The sequence below is a fragment of the Cornus florida genome, unplaced genomic scaffold (genome assembly GCF_030987335.1).
Source record: "Cornus florida cultivar Cherokee Brave unplaced genomic scaffold, ASM3098733v1 CherokeeBrave_3.0.0_Hap2_Chr09, whole genome shotgun sequence".
NCBI lineage: Eukaryota > Viridiplantae > Streptophyta > Magnoliopsida > Cornales > Cornaceae > Cornus > Cornus florida.
In genome coordinates this window covers 73,602,058-73,618,864 of record NW_026775579.1, presented here as the reverse complement: position 1 = coordinate 73,618,864, position 16,807 = coordinate 73,602,058, and the positions used below count along the sequence as shown (strand labels likewise).

Here is a 16,807-nt window from a genome sequence, read left to right as displayed (position 1 = left end):
CTCATTTATAACGAGTCATAAATGGGTTGAATGTTAAATAGGTAAGTGAACTCACACACAATTGGACAACCCAAATATTTTTAAACATAAATTATTTAAGTTATTTTGATTGTTGAATACCAAAAAAAAAAATCTGTTCGTTACAATTTTTTGTTTTATTATATATATATATATTATATTTTAAGAAAAGTCACTATATGTGTTTGCCATCCAACTATCAAAGTAATAATAGCATATCATTAAACCAAATTTTATTTATCACAACCTTCTCAACTATATATCTGGTCTACAAAAATAAATATGTTAAACTAGTAAAAAAATTCCCCCCCCAAAAAAAAAAAAAAAGAAAAAAGAAAAAAGAAAAATTAAGTTGCAAAATAGCACAAAACTTAGAATAGTTATTTTTCTAACCAAATATCATGAAAAAAATAATAATAAAAAATAAAATAAAATAAAATAAATTTGAATCAATTCAACTATTACTGTATAAATTTAATCTTGCATCAATATTTCAAATTTTAATTGAGATTAACAATAAAAATAAATAAATAACACAACCATGAAAGAGCCAAAACATAACTCAATAATGTTAAATACGAACTTAAATAACATACATAAAACATTAACAGTGACCAGATTCAATACATAGAAAAGGCATGTGCAATGCCTCCTAGTGAATTTTTTTTTTCATATTACATATATTTTTTTAGAGTAATTTTTTTTTTTTCAATTTTTCTTTTCTGGACATAGTATTCTATAGAAAAATAAATTAGTTAAATTTATTAGGTAAACAAAAGGTAAATTTATTATTAAAAGCAATTGCATCCACAAAGGAAACATATAAGTGAATTAAATAATTTATTTATAAAAATAATGTAAAGAGCAATTATAAAAATAAGCAATATATCTAATTGGTAACCTAAACAAAAATAAATAAATAATTCAGATGTCGATAAGGGGAGAGAAGGAAGAAATAACGTATATGTCTTATATGGGAGGAGATGCGTGTGTGAAGAGAGAAGGAAGAATAAGTTACTTGAAGAGGCACTAAAAGAAAAGAAATAACGTATATGGCTATCAAAACAATTAAATAGCAATTGAATTGTAAAAAGAATTGGTTAAATTTATCAGGTAAACAAAAGGTAAATAATGTAAAGAGCCATTACCTATTATTATTAAAAGAAGAGTGTTAATTGCAGTGGCACTCACGACAATCCTTCCACAATCGCGCTTTTAATTGGTCACAATTCCTATAATTATTGGTTCATTTATGAGATTTCTCCTACTTAAAAAAAATATAAATATAAATTTTTAAAACAAAATTACCCTTTAACCTTTTCTTATCCCTCCTTTTATTCTCCTCTCTTGAGTTTTATCCTTATATCATTACCAAAACAAAAAATAATAATAATAATACAGAAATATATATATTTTTTTTCTTTTTGGATTACCAAAACAAATAATATTATGGGAATGGATTATTTTATTTACTTTTTTTAATTATATTTTAACTATATATATGTATATATATAATATGGGAAGACTCTCATACGGTCCAAAACAACGAGGGTCAATTACACTTTATTATTTTATTAGACTTAACCATATTTAATAATGTTAACTTTAATAACCAATAACTTTATTCAATCTCTCTCTTCCTTAATTTCTTCCGTCTTCCTTGCAATCTCAACTACTATCGCCATATCCACACAATCACAGCCACCATCTTCACTACTACAGCCACAATACAACTACCATATTCATTCTTCAACATATGAGAATTAAAAAACAAAAAATATATAAATTTGAAAATTAATATAGATTAAAAATATTTGAAAATTAATATAGATTAAAAATATTATTTTTTCTACATTTAAAATAAATAAGTGATTTTATGAAATGTTATAGTGTAATTATAAAATTAATGGGAGGGTAAAGTAAAGCTTTTGATTATTTACAAAAGATTAATAAAAATAATAATAATAATAAAGCAAAAGTTGAACAGGTTCCATACTATTTGAGTTTCGTGATTATGTTTCCCAAGTACAACCTTGTTGTGGGGAAAACAAAAGAAATGGGATGAAGAAGGGCTCTTATTAAATATATATTTAGATCCAGAATACATTGTTGTCTAGAAAATGGCAGATGCTGTAAAAATCTATTCATGTGTCGATATCAAAATTATAAAAAATCGTCTTGAATTGGTAACTAATCTGACCTGTGTTATAGATAAAGTAATAAAGTGTAATTGACTAATTAAGTTTTGGTCCGTTGAAAAGTATGTTGTTTTGGACCGCATGAGAACCTTCATGTATATATATATGTGTGCGTGTGTTATATATGGATTCATGTTCAATTCCTATAATCACAATTCAATCATATTATTTTCTTTGTTTTTAGATTTGCCAAAACGAGTAACATTATGAAAATTGATAATTTTCTTTGCTTTTTTTAAATTATATTTTAACTATATATATATACGTGTTATATATTGATAGCAAGTGATATATATATATATATATCAATTGTTATTGACATGAAATATATATATATATATATACACACACACACATGTACACTGATTAAGTGAGGAGAGAAAAAAATAGAAATAAAAAACTTATACATATATGAAGGTAGTTATTTACATATTACATATTATATATATATATACATGCACATCAATGAAGGAAAAAAAAAAAAAAAAAAAAAACAAACAAAACAAACAAACTAACTAACTATATGAATTGTGATTATAGGAATTGAATGTGAATCCATATATATATAGTTAAAATATAATTAAAATAAAAAATAAAATAATCCATTCACATAATACTATTTGTTTTGGCAATCCAAAAAGACTGAAAATAATATATTCCTATATATATATATATATATATATATATTTTTTTTTTTTGGCAATCTAGAATGTTATTGATAAAAGGGATAAAATTGAAGAGAAGAAATAAAAGGAGAGAGATAAGAAAATGTTAGAGTAATTTTTTCTTAAAAATTTATATTTTTAATTTCCTTAAAGGCAGGAGACATCTCATAAAAGAACGTGCAATTATAGAATTATGACTAGGGATGGCAAAATCCCCATACCCGGTGGGTCCCCGCCCTGTTTATGGTGGGTTTGGGGACCCATTTATGTAAATAGGGAGGGGATGGAGATTGTATTTGAAACCCGACGGGGGATGGAGATGGGAATGGGGCTAGGGCGGGGGCGGGGGCGGGAGGAAGGTAACCCCGCCCCCCCACACCCCGTTTATAGTGTATTTTTTCAAAATTGTCCTTACATGTTATAAAATATTAATAAATTACATAACTATATATATAATATATTCACTTCTGAAAGTGAAACCGTAGATCCATTTCCTCGCAGTATAGAAAAAAAATATAGTCCTTGTGGAATGAGATCCCCGCCCCACCCTGCCCCATTGCCATCCCTAATTATGACCAATAAGAAGTACGATTGTAGAAGTTAAGAGCACGAGTATAATTACCACTCCTCTTATTAAAAAGCAATTGAATTCACAAAGGAAACATATAAGTGAATTTATTGGTAATTTAGACAATTTTTGGTTTTCGGGTAACTTAGACAATTAAATAATTAAAAAATAAACAATAAAACTAATTGGTAACTTAGACAATTAAAAAACAATAACCTACTTAAATTAAGGTAAATAATGTAATGAGCAATTACCTATTATTATTAAAAAACAATTGAATTCACAAAGGAAACATATAAATGAATTTATTAGATTAGACAAAAAAATTTCGGATAACTTAGACAATTATAAAAAATAATAATAATAAAAATAAAATAAAAATAAAAACTAAATATAAAAATAATTTTGTATAGATTTCCTTTTTTATATATCTTTCCTTCTTTAATTAGATTTTTCTATATCTATATATTATATTTCCTTCTCTAATTAGATTTTCTTTTATTGAAATTTTCTAATATTATATTCTATATATAATTAAAAAAAATAAGCAATAAAACTAATTGGTAACTTAGCCAATTAAATAATTAAAAAATACTTACCTATTCAATTTAAGATAAATAATGTAAAGAGCAATTACCTATTATTATTAAAAATCAATTGAATTCACAAAGGAAACATATAAGTGAATTTATTGGTAAATTAGACAAAAAAAATTTCGGATAACTTAGACAATTATAAAAAAAATAAATAAAAAAAAACTAAATTTAAAAATAATTTAATATAAATTTCCTTGTTTTATATATCTTCCTTCTTTAATTAGATTTGCCTATATCTATATATTGTATTTTCTTTTCTAATTTGATTTTCATTTATTGAATTGTCGAATTAGATTTTATTTTATTAATTTTTTTAAAATTATATTCTATGTTTTTTTTTTCAGGTAACTTAGACAATTAAACAATTAGAAAAGAAAATATATAAAGGAAATATATAAAAACATATAATAATTTAATATATAATATTTAATATTTAATATATTTTCAAATCTTAAAGTTTTATAAAACTCTATCACAAATAACCTAATTAGAAAAAAAAGAAATCTAATTAGAAAAGGAAATATTTTAATATATAATATTTAATTATATAAACGGAAGCATATAAGTGAATTTATTGGTAACTTAGACAAAAAAAAATTCGGGTAACTTAGACAATTAAACAATTAAAAAATAAGCAATAAAACTAATTGGTAATTTAGACAATTAAAAAATCACTAACTATTTAAATTAAGGTAAATAGCAAAGAGCAAATACCTATTATTATTAAAAAGCAATTGAATTCACCAAGTAAATATATGAATGAATTTATTGGTAAATTAGACAATTTTTTTTTCCCGGTAACTTAGACAATTAAAAAAAAAAAAACTAAATATAAAAATAATTTTGTCTAAAAATCCTTTTTTATATATCTTTCCTTCTTTAATTAGATTTGTCTATCTTGTACTGAAACCCTTTATCCTTATAATAATAGTATAGAGAGATATAAATATAGATATAGAAGAAGAAAGTAACAGACAAAGCAATGGAGAAAGCTTTAGAGAAGAAGAAGAAAGTATCAGAGAAGAAAAAGAAGAAAGCAGACAAAGCAATGAAGAAAGCATCAGAGAAGAAGAAGAAGAAGAAAGTAAGAGAGAGGAAAAAGAAGAAAGTATACAAAGCAATGAAGAAAGTCTTAGAGAAGAAAAAGAAAGCATCAGAGAAAGCAGACAAAGCAATGAGTTTAAGGCCAAAGAGATTACAACATTAATGCCTTACATTCCACACCATCTCCTTGTTGAAATATTATTAAAATTGCCTATGAATTCTCTAATACGATTCAAATGTGTTTCCAAATCATGGCTTTCTTTGATCTCCGCCTCCTACTTCACTAGAACTCACCTCCATCAATCAAAATCAATCACAAAGCGGATACTCATAGTCAATTTCTATCTGAGTAGGCTATACACTGTAGACCTCGGATCAACACACAGTAAAGTCATTGTGGCAGAAAATATTGATAATATTTTTTGCATCAAGCCTCATCTCGATCATCATATTGAGAGTCCCAAAATCATTGGGAGTTGCAATGGATTGCTATGCATGCATATGGCTTACATCCCGTCTATCATATGTAATATTCAATTTCTATACAAGGGAGTCCAAGCAAATATCATATTGCAAGCTACGTCCTTTTTGCCCTTCCTCATCCTCCTCCATATGTGGATTTGGATATGACAGTTTGTCTAATGATTATAAACTGGTGAAATTAGGTAGACAGAGCATCTATATATATTCACTAAGAGCTGGTTCTTGGAAAAAAGTTCAAGACTATGTTAAAAACAGTTTTTCTGTTGAATACAATTGTTTTCCCACTCGTGGGATGCTGCTTAATGGAGCCCTTCATTGGTTTTGTTTGGATATAAATTCAAATAGGAAATCAAAGATTGCTGCTTTTGATTTGGTGGGTGAGAAAGTCACAGAAATTCCATTGCCTAGTTTCTTCACCAATGTTCATAAAACATGCGGAATGGGGGTATTTGGAGGATGTCTTTGTGTAAAAGTACCGGATATTGATGAATTTTGGGTAATGAAGGAATACAGAGTGGAGCAGTCTTGGACTAAAGTTCATGTGGAATTCCCGAATTCACTATATGCAAAGCCATTGGATTTGTTAAATAATGATGAGATTCTTATGAGGACGTTGGGCTTCAATTTAGGTTTATACAACACAAGTGAGAGATCATATAGGGATCTTGTACTTCATGGCTTCTCCGATATCACCTGCCAATTCTTTTTGCTAATTCCAAGGATGATTTGTCATTTTAGTTTCAAATATTTATAATATTTATAGTTTTATATATATTAAGATTCATGTTTCTTAAAATTCCTCTCTATCATACATAAAAGGAGTCTTAAAAATAAAATAAAAAATAATAAGGTGCATTGATTTTCTCTACTTCTACTTGGTGGTGTTTATATTGTCATTCAATTTTGTAACATTTTTTACAATGAGTTTCTTCTTTATCCTATTAATTAGAACACTATTTACGAGGGTGTATTTAACAAAAACTTCCTCTAGCATTCATCAACATCAAGATAAGTACTCTTCCGAAATTTCAATTACACTGTTCTCTGTGTTTTTTCTCCTGCTAACAAGCATCCGAAATTCTCATCAACACCAAGAACAGAAACATAAATCTAACAAGTTACATATGAACCAAAAAGGGATTATTTAATAGCTTACAAAAATAGTTTATAACTTTTGTACGAGACTATAAGTAAACTAAAATTAAATTAAATTAAATTTTGATTACTTATAGTATCATCAATTATGGAATGTTTATTTTTAGAACAATGCTACACATCTTGCAAATAGCTAAAAAGACATTAAAGTTCTCTATTTCAATACATATTGCACTTTCTTTTTCTACGAATGGAACAATTATACTAGGTCTTTATCTCTATTTTTTTTTTTTTTTTTTTTTTTTTGTCTCTACTACTATTTTTTTATTTTATGTATTGTGTTCTCTTGTGCACTCTCTATAGTTTTCAATTACTCTGTATTTGTTGATTTAACCTTAATCAAAAAATACTAAATCCAAAAAAAATTATAAAAAGCTTTAAGGGGATTATGTAAATTAGGGTTCTTCATGGTAAAAAAATTGTAGTTTTTAATTTTAATTATTTAAAGATTTAATAAAAGAAGGTTCTTATTCACAAGAAAGAGATCGTTGGGAAACATCACAATTTATGCCAACCAATAAACAATATTGTGACACATCACAAGATTTACTTAATTAGCCCGTTGAACAAAATGAGAAAAAATGACACACGTAAAACTCAGGTCAATATATTTAAGAGGTAACACAAATACATCCAAATAAAACTTAATTTAGTTAGTTTGTGTGGTAAATTTATACCAACCAATTAACAATATTGTGACACATCCATCATTAGACTTATGCCAACCAATTAACAACATTGTGACACATCATGAGTTGTAGCTCAATGGTAACTTCCCTATTCTCAAAAGAAGGGGGAGGGTTTAAACCTACGCGTGGGCAAAATTGTGTGTGAGTGCTAACCTAAGTTGGGAATTAAATCCTATTTGGCACGTTCATGGTAAAAAATTGTAACTTCTAATTTTAATTATTTGAAGATTTAATTAAAAAAAAGTCTCCCAAACGAAGATATATACCGGCATAATTAAATTGGAGTTATTTAGTTATAAAATACTATTTACTTACTATCATTTCCTTTTAAATCTTCTTATTTGTTTTGGAGGATCGCACATGAGGGATTTGGAGGGATATCCAAATCTCTGGCAATCCTTTCTTTTATTTCATTAAAAGCTACCCAAACATGATTTTCAGAATATTTTATTTTCTTTTCTTTCCAAATCACTCAATTCAAACTAATAAAAGCTACCTGCAAAATTATTTAAAATTGTGCTTGATTTGTCATTAATAAAATAGTTTTCTATTTTCAAAAAATTAAAAATCAAAAAATTAAAAATCAAAAAATTGTACTCTGCTTTGTAAAAACTCATGCCTACTTTGTAACTCTAAAAAAAAAAATTCAAGAGCTTAGAAAACAAAAAATTACTTTCAGAAAAGTATAAAAAACAACTCTCTAAAAACATCAAAGTGTACAAAAACTCTGTTTGGTTCAATTTTTTTAAACGATTTTCTTCCATATTTATATTTATTTGAGTTTAGTATATTAAAATGGTATTAATTCATTATTCCTTGCAAAAATAAAAGTTTTGGGCTGCCAAGTATTAAAAAATTAGTTATTTTGGATAAATAATACAAAAAAAAAAAAGTTTGAATTAAATTTTTCTTTCAATCTTTTCAAATCTTCTTATACAGTGATTATACCTATATTATTCAACATTCTATCGTTAGTTTACTATGGAGAGAAAATTCAAAAGGTTCAAACTACCTGCTCGTTATTAGAAGGTGAACTCAATGAATCCTAAACTCATACTATCTTGATAGCAAAATATGATACTAGCTAAATCGCACAAGGTGGCTTAATAAGTAAGGAGTCCCTTGAAGTGAATCGTAAAATTATACAATCTAGATTTGATTCTCACAAAACATAAAAATATTCAAGTCTAAATGATATTGTTATTTGTGGAGATTGTACATATTTGGTGTATGCATATACATTCAAGAGTCTAGAGTGGCTAGCTAACAAGTGAGTTAATTTTTTGTACATATTAAAAAAAAAAAAACTTTTAGGGATACCGCGCATCTTCACTAAATTTTATTCTAATTATTCTTTTATCATTTTTTGCCCTGAGATCTTGTTTTTTGTGCTTTTACAAAGTATATTTCATTGCACACCTTATCAAAGGGTGCATTTGGTGTAGTGGGAGAGAATTGAAGATATAAGTTGACCAAATATAAACTCATTTGTGGGTGAAAAAAATTAATAAAATTCACATATATTTTTCTTTCACAAGTCTATAATTTTTCACTATATGTAACTCATTTGTGGATGAAAAAAAAAAATTAAATTCTTATTTTTTTTTTTTTGGATAATTAAAACATGTATATGGTTAATTCTTTCTTCTTCTTAAGTATCTTTGTTATTTCTATTTAGTTGAATTGACCTTATGATTCAAACTACCTTTTTTTGGATAAATATTTTATGCTACATAGGGACTTCATTAAAAAAAAACTTTTGTTTTGGATAAGGTAAACAATGGACATGGATGATTAGGATTATAGGTAGAAGTTAGAAGCTAAATCTGGATTCGCAAATTTTGCTAACCCTAATTTTCAACTTGTCCCTGTCTTATATGATGGATGACAAATAGATTCATTTCACATTTTAGCTGCACGAAGGGTAAAATCGTCATTTAGCTCACAGACTAAAATCACCTTCCCCTGTTGAAAAAGACAAGACCAGAAATAACATTTTTCATGATTATGAGATGGGCATCCAATTATTCTTAACCAACCAGGCAACTAACTTGTCAAATGACTTAATTACCCTTCCATTACTCACAACCGACGTCTAAAGTGTGAATTGCTTAAAACTTTCTTAGGACTAGACTGGTCTATTCATTGATAACACGTTACACGGTTTTGAAAATTAGAATTCCACGTACATTTTACTGGGAAAAAAGGTCAAGTGTCTTTTAAGATAGATATATATATATATATATATATATATACTTGGCATATAATAACAACGACCAGGTGGGGGACCTCCAAACCTTTTGACTTTGTGCAAAATGTGTCATTCGATGCTACCAAGATAGCAGTGATCATGCTTATCCAACGTCATCAACCACAACAGAAATTGGTACACATTCATTCATCGCCGTACACGTGTCATGTATAGGTACTTTTTACCCATTTTCCTGTCGTATGGGTACTTTTTACCCATTTTACCTAGGATGAGTTTCAAGAAAAATGAAGATTTTTTTTATTAAGCGGGTAATTTGTAGTAAAAACTCTCGAATCTGCTTGCACGGACTTGTTCACTCATAAGATCTTCGAAAGTATGTCTCTCATATTTTTAGTTCAAGTAAATATGATAATTAAACTTAAACGATGCAGGTAGTAAAGAGAGCTGTTTTGACTTAATAATAAGATTGTTTTATTATAATTCAAGGTGTCACATAATAATGGCAAAAAGTCCCGCCTCTTCTCGTCCAGTCTTGTTTGGAACGTTTTTGAAGAATCGATTATGTAAATGAAAATGAAGATGGGGATGCTTTGAAAAATTAGACAAAAAATTAGACATTTTCGAGAGAGGATTGCTCTACTCTGCAATATCCAAAATATATTATAAATTTATTAAATCATCCTTACATAATAATATGATTACTAAAATATGTTAAGTATGTACATACACTTATTGAAATTATCCTTACATAATATGATTACTAAAATATATTAAGTGTACACACACACGAGGTGATTCTATTTTGTTTCATATCTAAAATCTTATTAAAAAAATAAAGAAGATAACTCCAAGTAAAAATGGCAAAAGTTTTCACTCCCAACTACCCGGTTATATAAATGGGAATAAAATGAAAGTTGATTTGAAAAACCTAGCAAATTTTGAACGATTATGAAATCCACAGTCCAAGTAGCACCATTCCCATTCCAAGATCACAAGTTCAAATAAGGAAAACACCCGCGTATATCTCAAAACCCGAGAATACGGCCCCTTGGTTTGCTTTGCCTTTTTTTGGAAATATATATATATATATACTCTCCGTATTTTTTTATTTATGCACAGTAAAGTGTAGTACAAGATTTGTGTACGGACAAGATATGGTTTTATTGCCAAAACTTTGACATCCTCCATGGGGTAAACTAGTTATTGATTTATTGACAGATTGAACGGTCGAGATTTAATTGATCAAAGAGGGGACTCCCCCACAAGTTGCCCATACCCATATACCCATATGATGCTTTCTTTGACATAATTGTGCTGTAAAAAACCCCAGTCAGAGAAAGTTGGTATAGACATACAGACAAACAAGAGCGTGAAGGAAAAAGTGCAGAGCAGAAGTTTCTCACGAAAATTTTGTGTAATTTTCTCACTAATTTTCTCATATTCCAGAAGATTATATTTACTTGTCATAGTCTTTAGCTTGGGTCTTTGCAATTTTGATTTTTTTAATTCCAACTCTCTCAACCACTACATATTTTAATGCAATTTTTTTCTTTTTATCTTTCTTTGTTATCTGATTTGATATGCTTCTTAATTCCTTTTTTTTTAAAAGGTTCTTCTTCTTTGGACTTGTTTAATTTGTTCCGTTATGTTGTTGTTTGTTGCTTTTGTAAATTGTACCAACCTGACCTCACAATCTTCAATTTTTTAATATGTAAAGATGCCATAAAAAGGTTTGTTTGCTTTGCGGGATTTATCTTTGATTTCTTTTGTTCATAGTCAAAACCCCATTTTCTGAGGTTCATCTCCATTTGGGTATCTGTTAAATTGCAGGTTATGATCTCCATGCCTTAGCTTGGTGTCTTCTTCTCTTTCAGGTTATATCCCAAACCTTCTCTGTCTTTGTTTCTTCATTCTGTTCCCAAACTCTGTGTGTGTGTGTGTGTGTGTGTGTTTTTAAATGTTCCCAAACTATATGTTTTCTATTATAGTTTGCCATGGATATGTCATATGCACTTGTTGTATGCTTCTGTGTTTTTAAATCTCCAGAATTTGACTAATTGTTAGTATTTTCCCTCTCATATTGTTTCTTTTGTGATCCTAAAATTGTGATATGACAGAAATTTTGCTTTCAACATTTGGGAATACACCTGCTTGTTTTTAGTTTAAATCAATTAGAACATATCATTTTCATTTAATTGTTGATTTGTCAGTTTTGTTGATAATCAATTTTCCCTTTAGCGATTGGTTCGTCGATTGAGGCTTATTATTGGGGGATCTTTGTTATAAGGTAGTATTGCTTCAATTTATCCTTAGCTTGTATTGCTGTATGTATATAGATAAAAGGATATAGGGTCAAGCATTCACATGATTCACATGAAGCATCTTGGTTAGTCTTATGTGCAGATTTGCTATCGTAATTTGCTTTCTAGGTTGAGTTCCTTATAACATGGAGTTGCCAGAATTAGCTAGCTGAGTAGGAATATAACGCAACCATAGTTATTCAATGTAAAGGTGGAGAAGCAGCTGCAAATTTATCTACTGAAGTTGAGAAGATGATTCGGTACTATTCTAAATTTTCGAGATTCATGAACAGATTAGGCTCCCTGTGTCTACATTTAGGCAGTTAACGCTAACAACTAAATCTAAAGGCTTGGATTGTCAGAGATGGTGTAACCGATGCAGTTCCAGGTTTAGTACAGGACTTCTGGAAAACTCCTAGAGAATTTTATGCAAATGAAGTCTAAAACCACTATTTAATTAATCATATTATGATCTCCTAACAACGAAAAAATAATGAAAAAGCAATGACAATTCAAATATGTTGTAGAAAAATTTTGGAAGCAAACTTCACTAATAAAAACTAAATCAAGTCACAAATTGAATGAAATATACAACAGTTCATTCAATGCCATAGAATTTTCTAAACAGTCATTCATATTGTGAAACCTCTTCTCCTTAGATGCATTTCTCTGTCGGCACGCACATGTAAGGACCTCTTCATTGCAGAGAAGCTTGCTGCCAGGATATCCTCTGTGACAAGTCTCGTTGAAACCTTAGACTACCACTATTTGAAGACTAGAAGACAGTCATGAAAATACCCTCTATATATACCGTTGAAGAGTTGAAGACCATCACAAGAACTTCCTCTTTAATGATAGGAATTGTTGAAGACTCGAAGATCATTATGAGGACCTCATCTCTATGGATAAGTCTTGTTGAAGACTTAGCTAGAGAACACACTGATGCATCTCATGTACTGCTTAGCTATAAACAGGATTCAGGATGCTTGTACGAGCCTGATCTGTTGCCAGTCATCATGATTCATGACCCATCACAGGGGTCATTAATTACAGTTGATCATACGAGGTACTTGGCTCAGTAGCTTATTCATGGGCCCGTTGAGGTAGACTCGTCCCAAGGCGTTGCACATATATCAACCTAGTTCAACAAATAGAGAAACCACTGACTCCTTAGGCATGCAACACTGGATCCTACTTCATAGGATTCTCTGAAGAGATCTGTCATTTTGAATATATCTTAATACATTAAATCATTGCCATAATACATAGCCACTTACTATCCTAAGTACAGTTCTTACCATGTGAGTTAACCACCATGACTCGTTTTGTAATCATTATAATATCGGAAAATGATCATGATGATCACTCTTGCAGCACATTCTCTGTGCCTGCCACCTTTTCACATCATTGTCTTATTGGCACCATGGGAAGGATGTGTGATGACCAGACTTACTCCCTCACATTAGCTTGGGCATTGTCTTTGGCTCATTTTAGAAACACAAATACGGTTTCCATTTGCTTTTAAGGTAGCATTAAAGCTACTCTCAACAATCCGTAAATTAGTCCAACATCATTGGTCCTTAATCCTTAGCCTAACCTTCGCCACACACTCAACCCTTAGGTGACAAGAATGAAAACTTCTAACTGCCAACTCTCGTCCCTTCCAGTTAGCCTTGATTTACAACTAAACAAATCCATCTGGAAATCCCATCATATTACATGTAGTACCTTCGCTGTACTAATCTTCACCTTAAACCCACAATTAAAATCCTTAAAGATCTGAAAGTTGTATCTTTTTATCTTGCTAATGTTTAACCATCTGATATGTCACTTAAGTTGTCACATAATTACTTTAAGTGGAAATTTACTGAATGTTGACCCACATCATGTCTTCCATGAAGTAGATTACAATAGAAGAGATGCTTCAAGATTCAAGCATTTAAGATACAAAATTACTCAGTGTGGTCTGGGGTTGTTAAAACTTGTAATGTGAATCTATTGGTTATATCTAAGCTAAGCATTTGTGTGTAGAAAGAAAGAGTACTGAAAAGCATGAGAAGAATTTTCCGGGGAAAAAAAGAAGCATGAGAAGCAGTATTATCTTGTACAGACAGTGAGAATTGTCTTACCCTGTTTCCCTGGAAAAATAACGCAATGTCTTGACTGCATTCTAATTGATTTTTAATGGTCAGTGATCAACACAGAAGATGGTTCTGGTTTTGTTGGCTTAGAAGTTGCAAATTCTAAACTATTTAGGGTGTGTCAGGTGGCAAATATGTCTTTTTGGCAACTGATGTGATATAAAAAATAAGAATGAAAAGGAAAATGCAGTTAGATTGTTATTTATGATAAATGCAACAATAACTCACATGTCATGCTTAAGAGCAATTGTAGTCAGGACTGATTCTCTCTCGCTCTTTTTGTGTGTGTGTGTCCCTCTGTCTCTCCTGGTGTGCTGTGTATCTTTATATATTGTTAAATCGGTTCAAATATATATTAATTTCTTATATTGTGGCATTCTTTACAATCATTTCCCAACACTTTCTTTTTGCTGAATACAGGCATCCCAGTAGGTTCGAAGATATTTTAACTGTCAGTACTTTCCATATACTTTTCTAGTGTTTCTTCAGCGGAAAGTCGTATACATTTTCTTTGATAGATTATACATTTAATAGCATTTGGTTGTATCTTCACATCTAAATCCGCACGGACAGTTGTGACACAGAGCTCAAGTTGTTAAGTATTCGAAGTGTTCATCAAAAGCTGAGTGCATTAAAAGTGAACCATGTCCTTAATACGATCTACGGATCTGTCTACCACAGCTTATAAAAACTCTAATCTCTACTCACTAAAGGGAATCAGTAACAGCTCTAGCTCGTCTGCCCCATTGTTCAACTCTGAGCAGAGGATCACATGTGAGACTGAATCTTACAGCAGTGATAGTTACGATCCAAACTACCTGCTTGACTCCCCTACAGAAGAAGTTATGCCTCCATATAGCTCTAGCGTACGGCTAAACCAATTCCAGCCACAAGGTCCCTCTTCTTGCCAGCTGATGCCTGCTCAAAATTCATATAACTCTTCTTTTGTGTCCATGAGACATCCTAATCCTTGTCAAACCAATTTTGGGCCAGAATGTCTAAGTCCAGATGAAATAGACTATGATGAGGACAAAATGAGAATGAAGCTACAAGAACTGGAGAGGATGCTTCTCAACGATAATGATAACCAGGATGATGACATGTTTGGTCGTGATTGCAGCATGGACATTGACGGTGAATGGGTTGGCCCTGTCCATAATGTAATGCTCCATGACTCACCTAAGGAGTCTTCATCCTCGGATTCTATTGTTAGTAGCATCAGCAGCAATAAAGTAATATCATCAACAACTTCTCGGACACCCAAGCAGTTGCTCTTCGACTGTGCTTCCATAATTGCAGAGGGTCACTTTGAGGAAGCATCTGTAATGATAAAGGAGCTTCGGCAGAGGGTTTCTATCCAAGGAGATCCTCCCCAGAGGATTGCTGCTTATATGGTTGAAGCTCTTGCGGCTCGGATGGCTACCTCTGGTAAAGGTCTTTACAAGGCTCTGAAATGCAAACAGCCCCCGTCTTCTGATCGACTCTCAGCCATGCAGGTCCTTTTTGAGGTGTGCCCATGTTTTCGGTTCGGATTTATGGCAGCAAATGGTGCAATTCTGGAAGCACTTAAAGGTGAAAAGACAGTTCATATAATAGATTTTGATATAAACCAAGGGAGTCAATATATAGCACTAATACAAACACTTGCCGCTCAGCCTGGTAAGCCACCCCATTTGAGGTTAACTGGCATTGATGATCCTGAATCAGTTCAACGTGACATTGGGGGCCTGAAAATCATTGGCCAAAGACTTGAGAAACTGGCTGAAGACTTTGATGTTTCATTCGAGTTCCGAGCAGTGGCCTCAATGACTTCATTAGTCACACCAGCGATGCTGGACTGCCAGCCCGGGGAAGCATTAGTGGTGAACTTTGCTTTCCAACTTCACCACATGCCCGATGAGAGCGTTTCAACAGTAAACCAGCGGGACCAGCTTCTGCGGATGGTCAAGAGCTTGAAACCGAAACTTGTTACTGTTGTTGAACAAGAAGTGAACACTAACACTACCCCATTTTTAACAAGGTTTGTTGAATCCTACAATTACTATTCAGCTGTGTTTGAGTCTCTGGATGCTACTCTTCCAAGGGAGAGCCAGGAGAGGATGAATGTTGAAAAGCAGTGTCTGGCACGCGACATAGTCAACATAGTAGCGTGCGAGGGAGAGGAAAGAATAGAGAGGTATGAAGTCGCAGGGAAATGGAGAGCGAGGATGATGATGGCTGGGTTCATGTCATGTCCATTTTGTCCAAATGTGAAAGATTCGATTCGGAAGCTTATAAAGCAGCAGTATTGTGACAGGTACAAGATGAAGGAGGAAACTGGTTCACTCCATTTCGGGTGGGAAGATAAAGTCTTGATTGTTGCTTCGGCTTGGAGGTAACAATTACGTTGTGGTTATGGAAAGAGTTGCATCATCTGGATTAACTTAGTGTTGTTTGTCTTTAAATTTTGTAACTATATCTTTTCCTGTTGGATCAAAATGTCTGCTGACTTATAATCCAAGTGAAGTTGGAATAAAAACTTATGTTGTTTATGTTAAATTAAGTCCTTTAAGAGAATTTAGGAGACTGCAAATTCCTTTGCATTCATACAACACTTGTTCTCCTTAAGTCCTAGCAGCTCTCTCTCTCTCTCTCTCTCTCTCTCACACACACACACACACAGAAGAAGAAGAATTGGAATGGGCCTTAGCAAAGCCTTTTTATTATGGAAGGAGTTCTTTGTTTGCATACAATGTGAA

At 31.1% G+C, this 16,807-nt stretch overlaps 2 protein-coding genes across 3 annotated transcripts; both read left to right on the top strand.

Annotated features, from left to right (window-relative positions):
* Positions 1-5,027: 5,027 nt before the first annotated feature.
* LOC132272858 (F-box/kelch-repeat protein At3g06240-like) lies at positions 5,028-6,326 on the top strand. Its single transcript, XM_059773937.1, has 2 exons — positions 5,028-5,129; positions 5,457-6,326. Exons 1-2 carry the CDS (start codon positions 5,028-5,030, stop codon positions 6,324-6,326), a joined length of 972 nt encoding a protein of 323 aa, XP_059629920.1.
* A 4,602-nt stretch (positions 6,327-10,928) lies between these two features.
* On the top strand, positions 10,929-16,607 carry LOC132274415 (scarecrow-like protein 1). Of its 2 annotated transcripts, none has more exons than XM_059775692.1 (3): positions 10,929-11,042; positions 11,459-11,502; positions 14,490-16,607. In XM_059775692.1, exon 3 carries the CDS (start codon positions 14,714-14,716, stop codon positions 16,445-16,447), a length of 1,734 nt encoding a protein of 577 aa, XP_059631675.1. In that variant the 5' UTR covers positions 10,929-11,042; positions 11,459-11,502; positions 14,490-14,713; the 3' UTR covers positions 16,448-16,607. The 2 variants fall into 2 exon arrangements, with proteins under 2 accessions (XP_059631675.1, XP_059631676.1); XM_059775693.1 differs by lacking the exon at positions 10,929-11,042 and adding an exon at positions 11,114-11,358.
* The last annotated feature ends 200 nt before the right edge of the window (positions 16,608-16,807 follow it).

What these genes read in the sequence shown, in the direction of transcription:
- LOC132272858 (XM_059773937.1), top strand. Translation starts at nt 5,028, where the DNA reads ATGGAGAAAGCTTTAGAGAAGAAGAAGAAAGTATCAGAGAAGAAAAAG. An exon ending in AGAAGAAGAAGAAGAAGAAA is followed by an intron (nt 5,130 to 5,456) that starts GTAAGAGAGAGG and finishes TATACACTGTAG; the next exon opens with ACCTCGGATCAACACACAGT.
- LOC132274415 (XM_059775692.1), top strand. Translation starts at nt 14,714, where the DNA reads ATGTCCTTAATACGATCTACGGATCTGTCTACCACAGCTTATAAAAAC.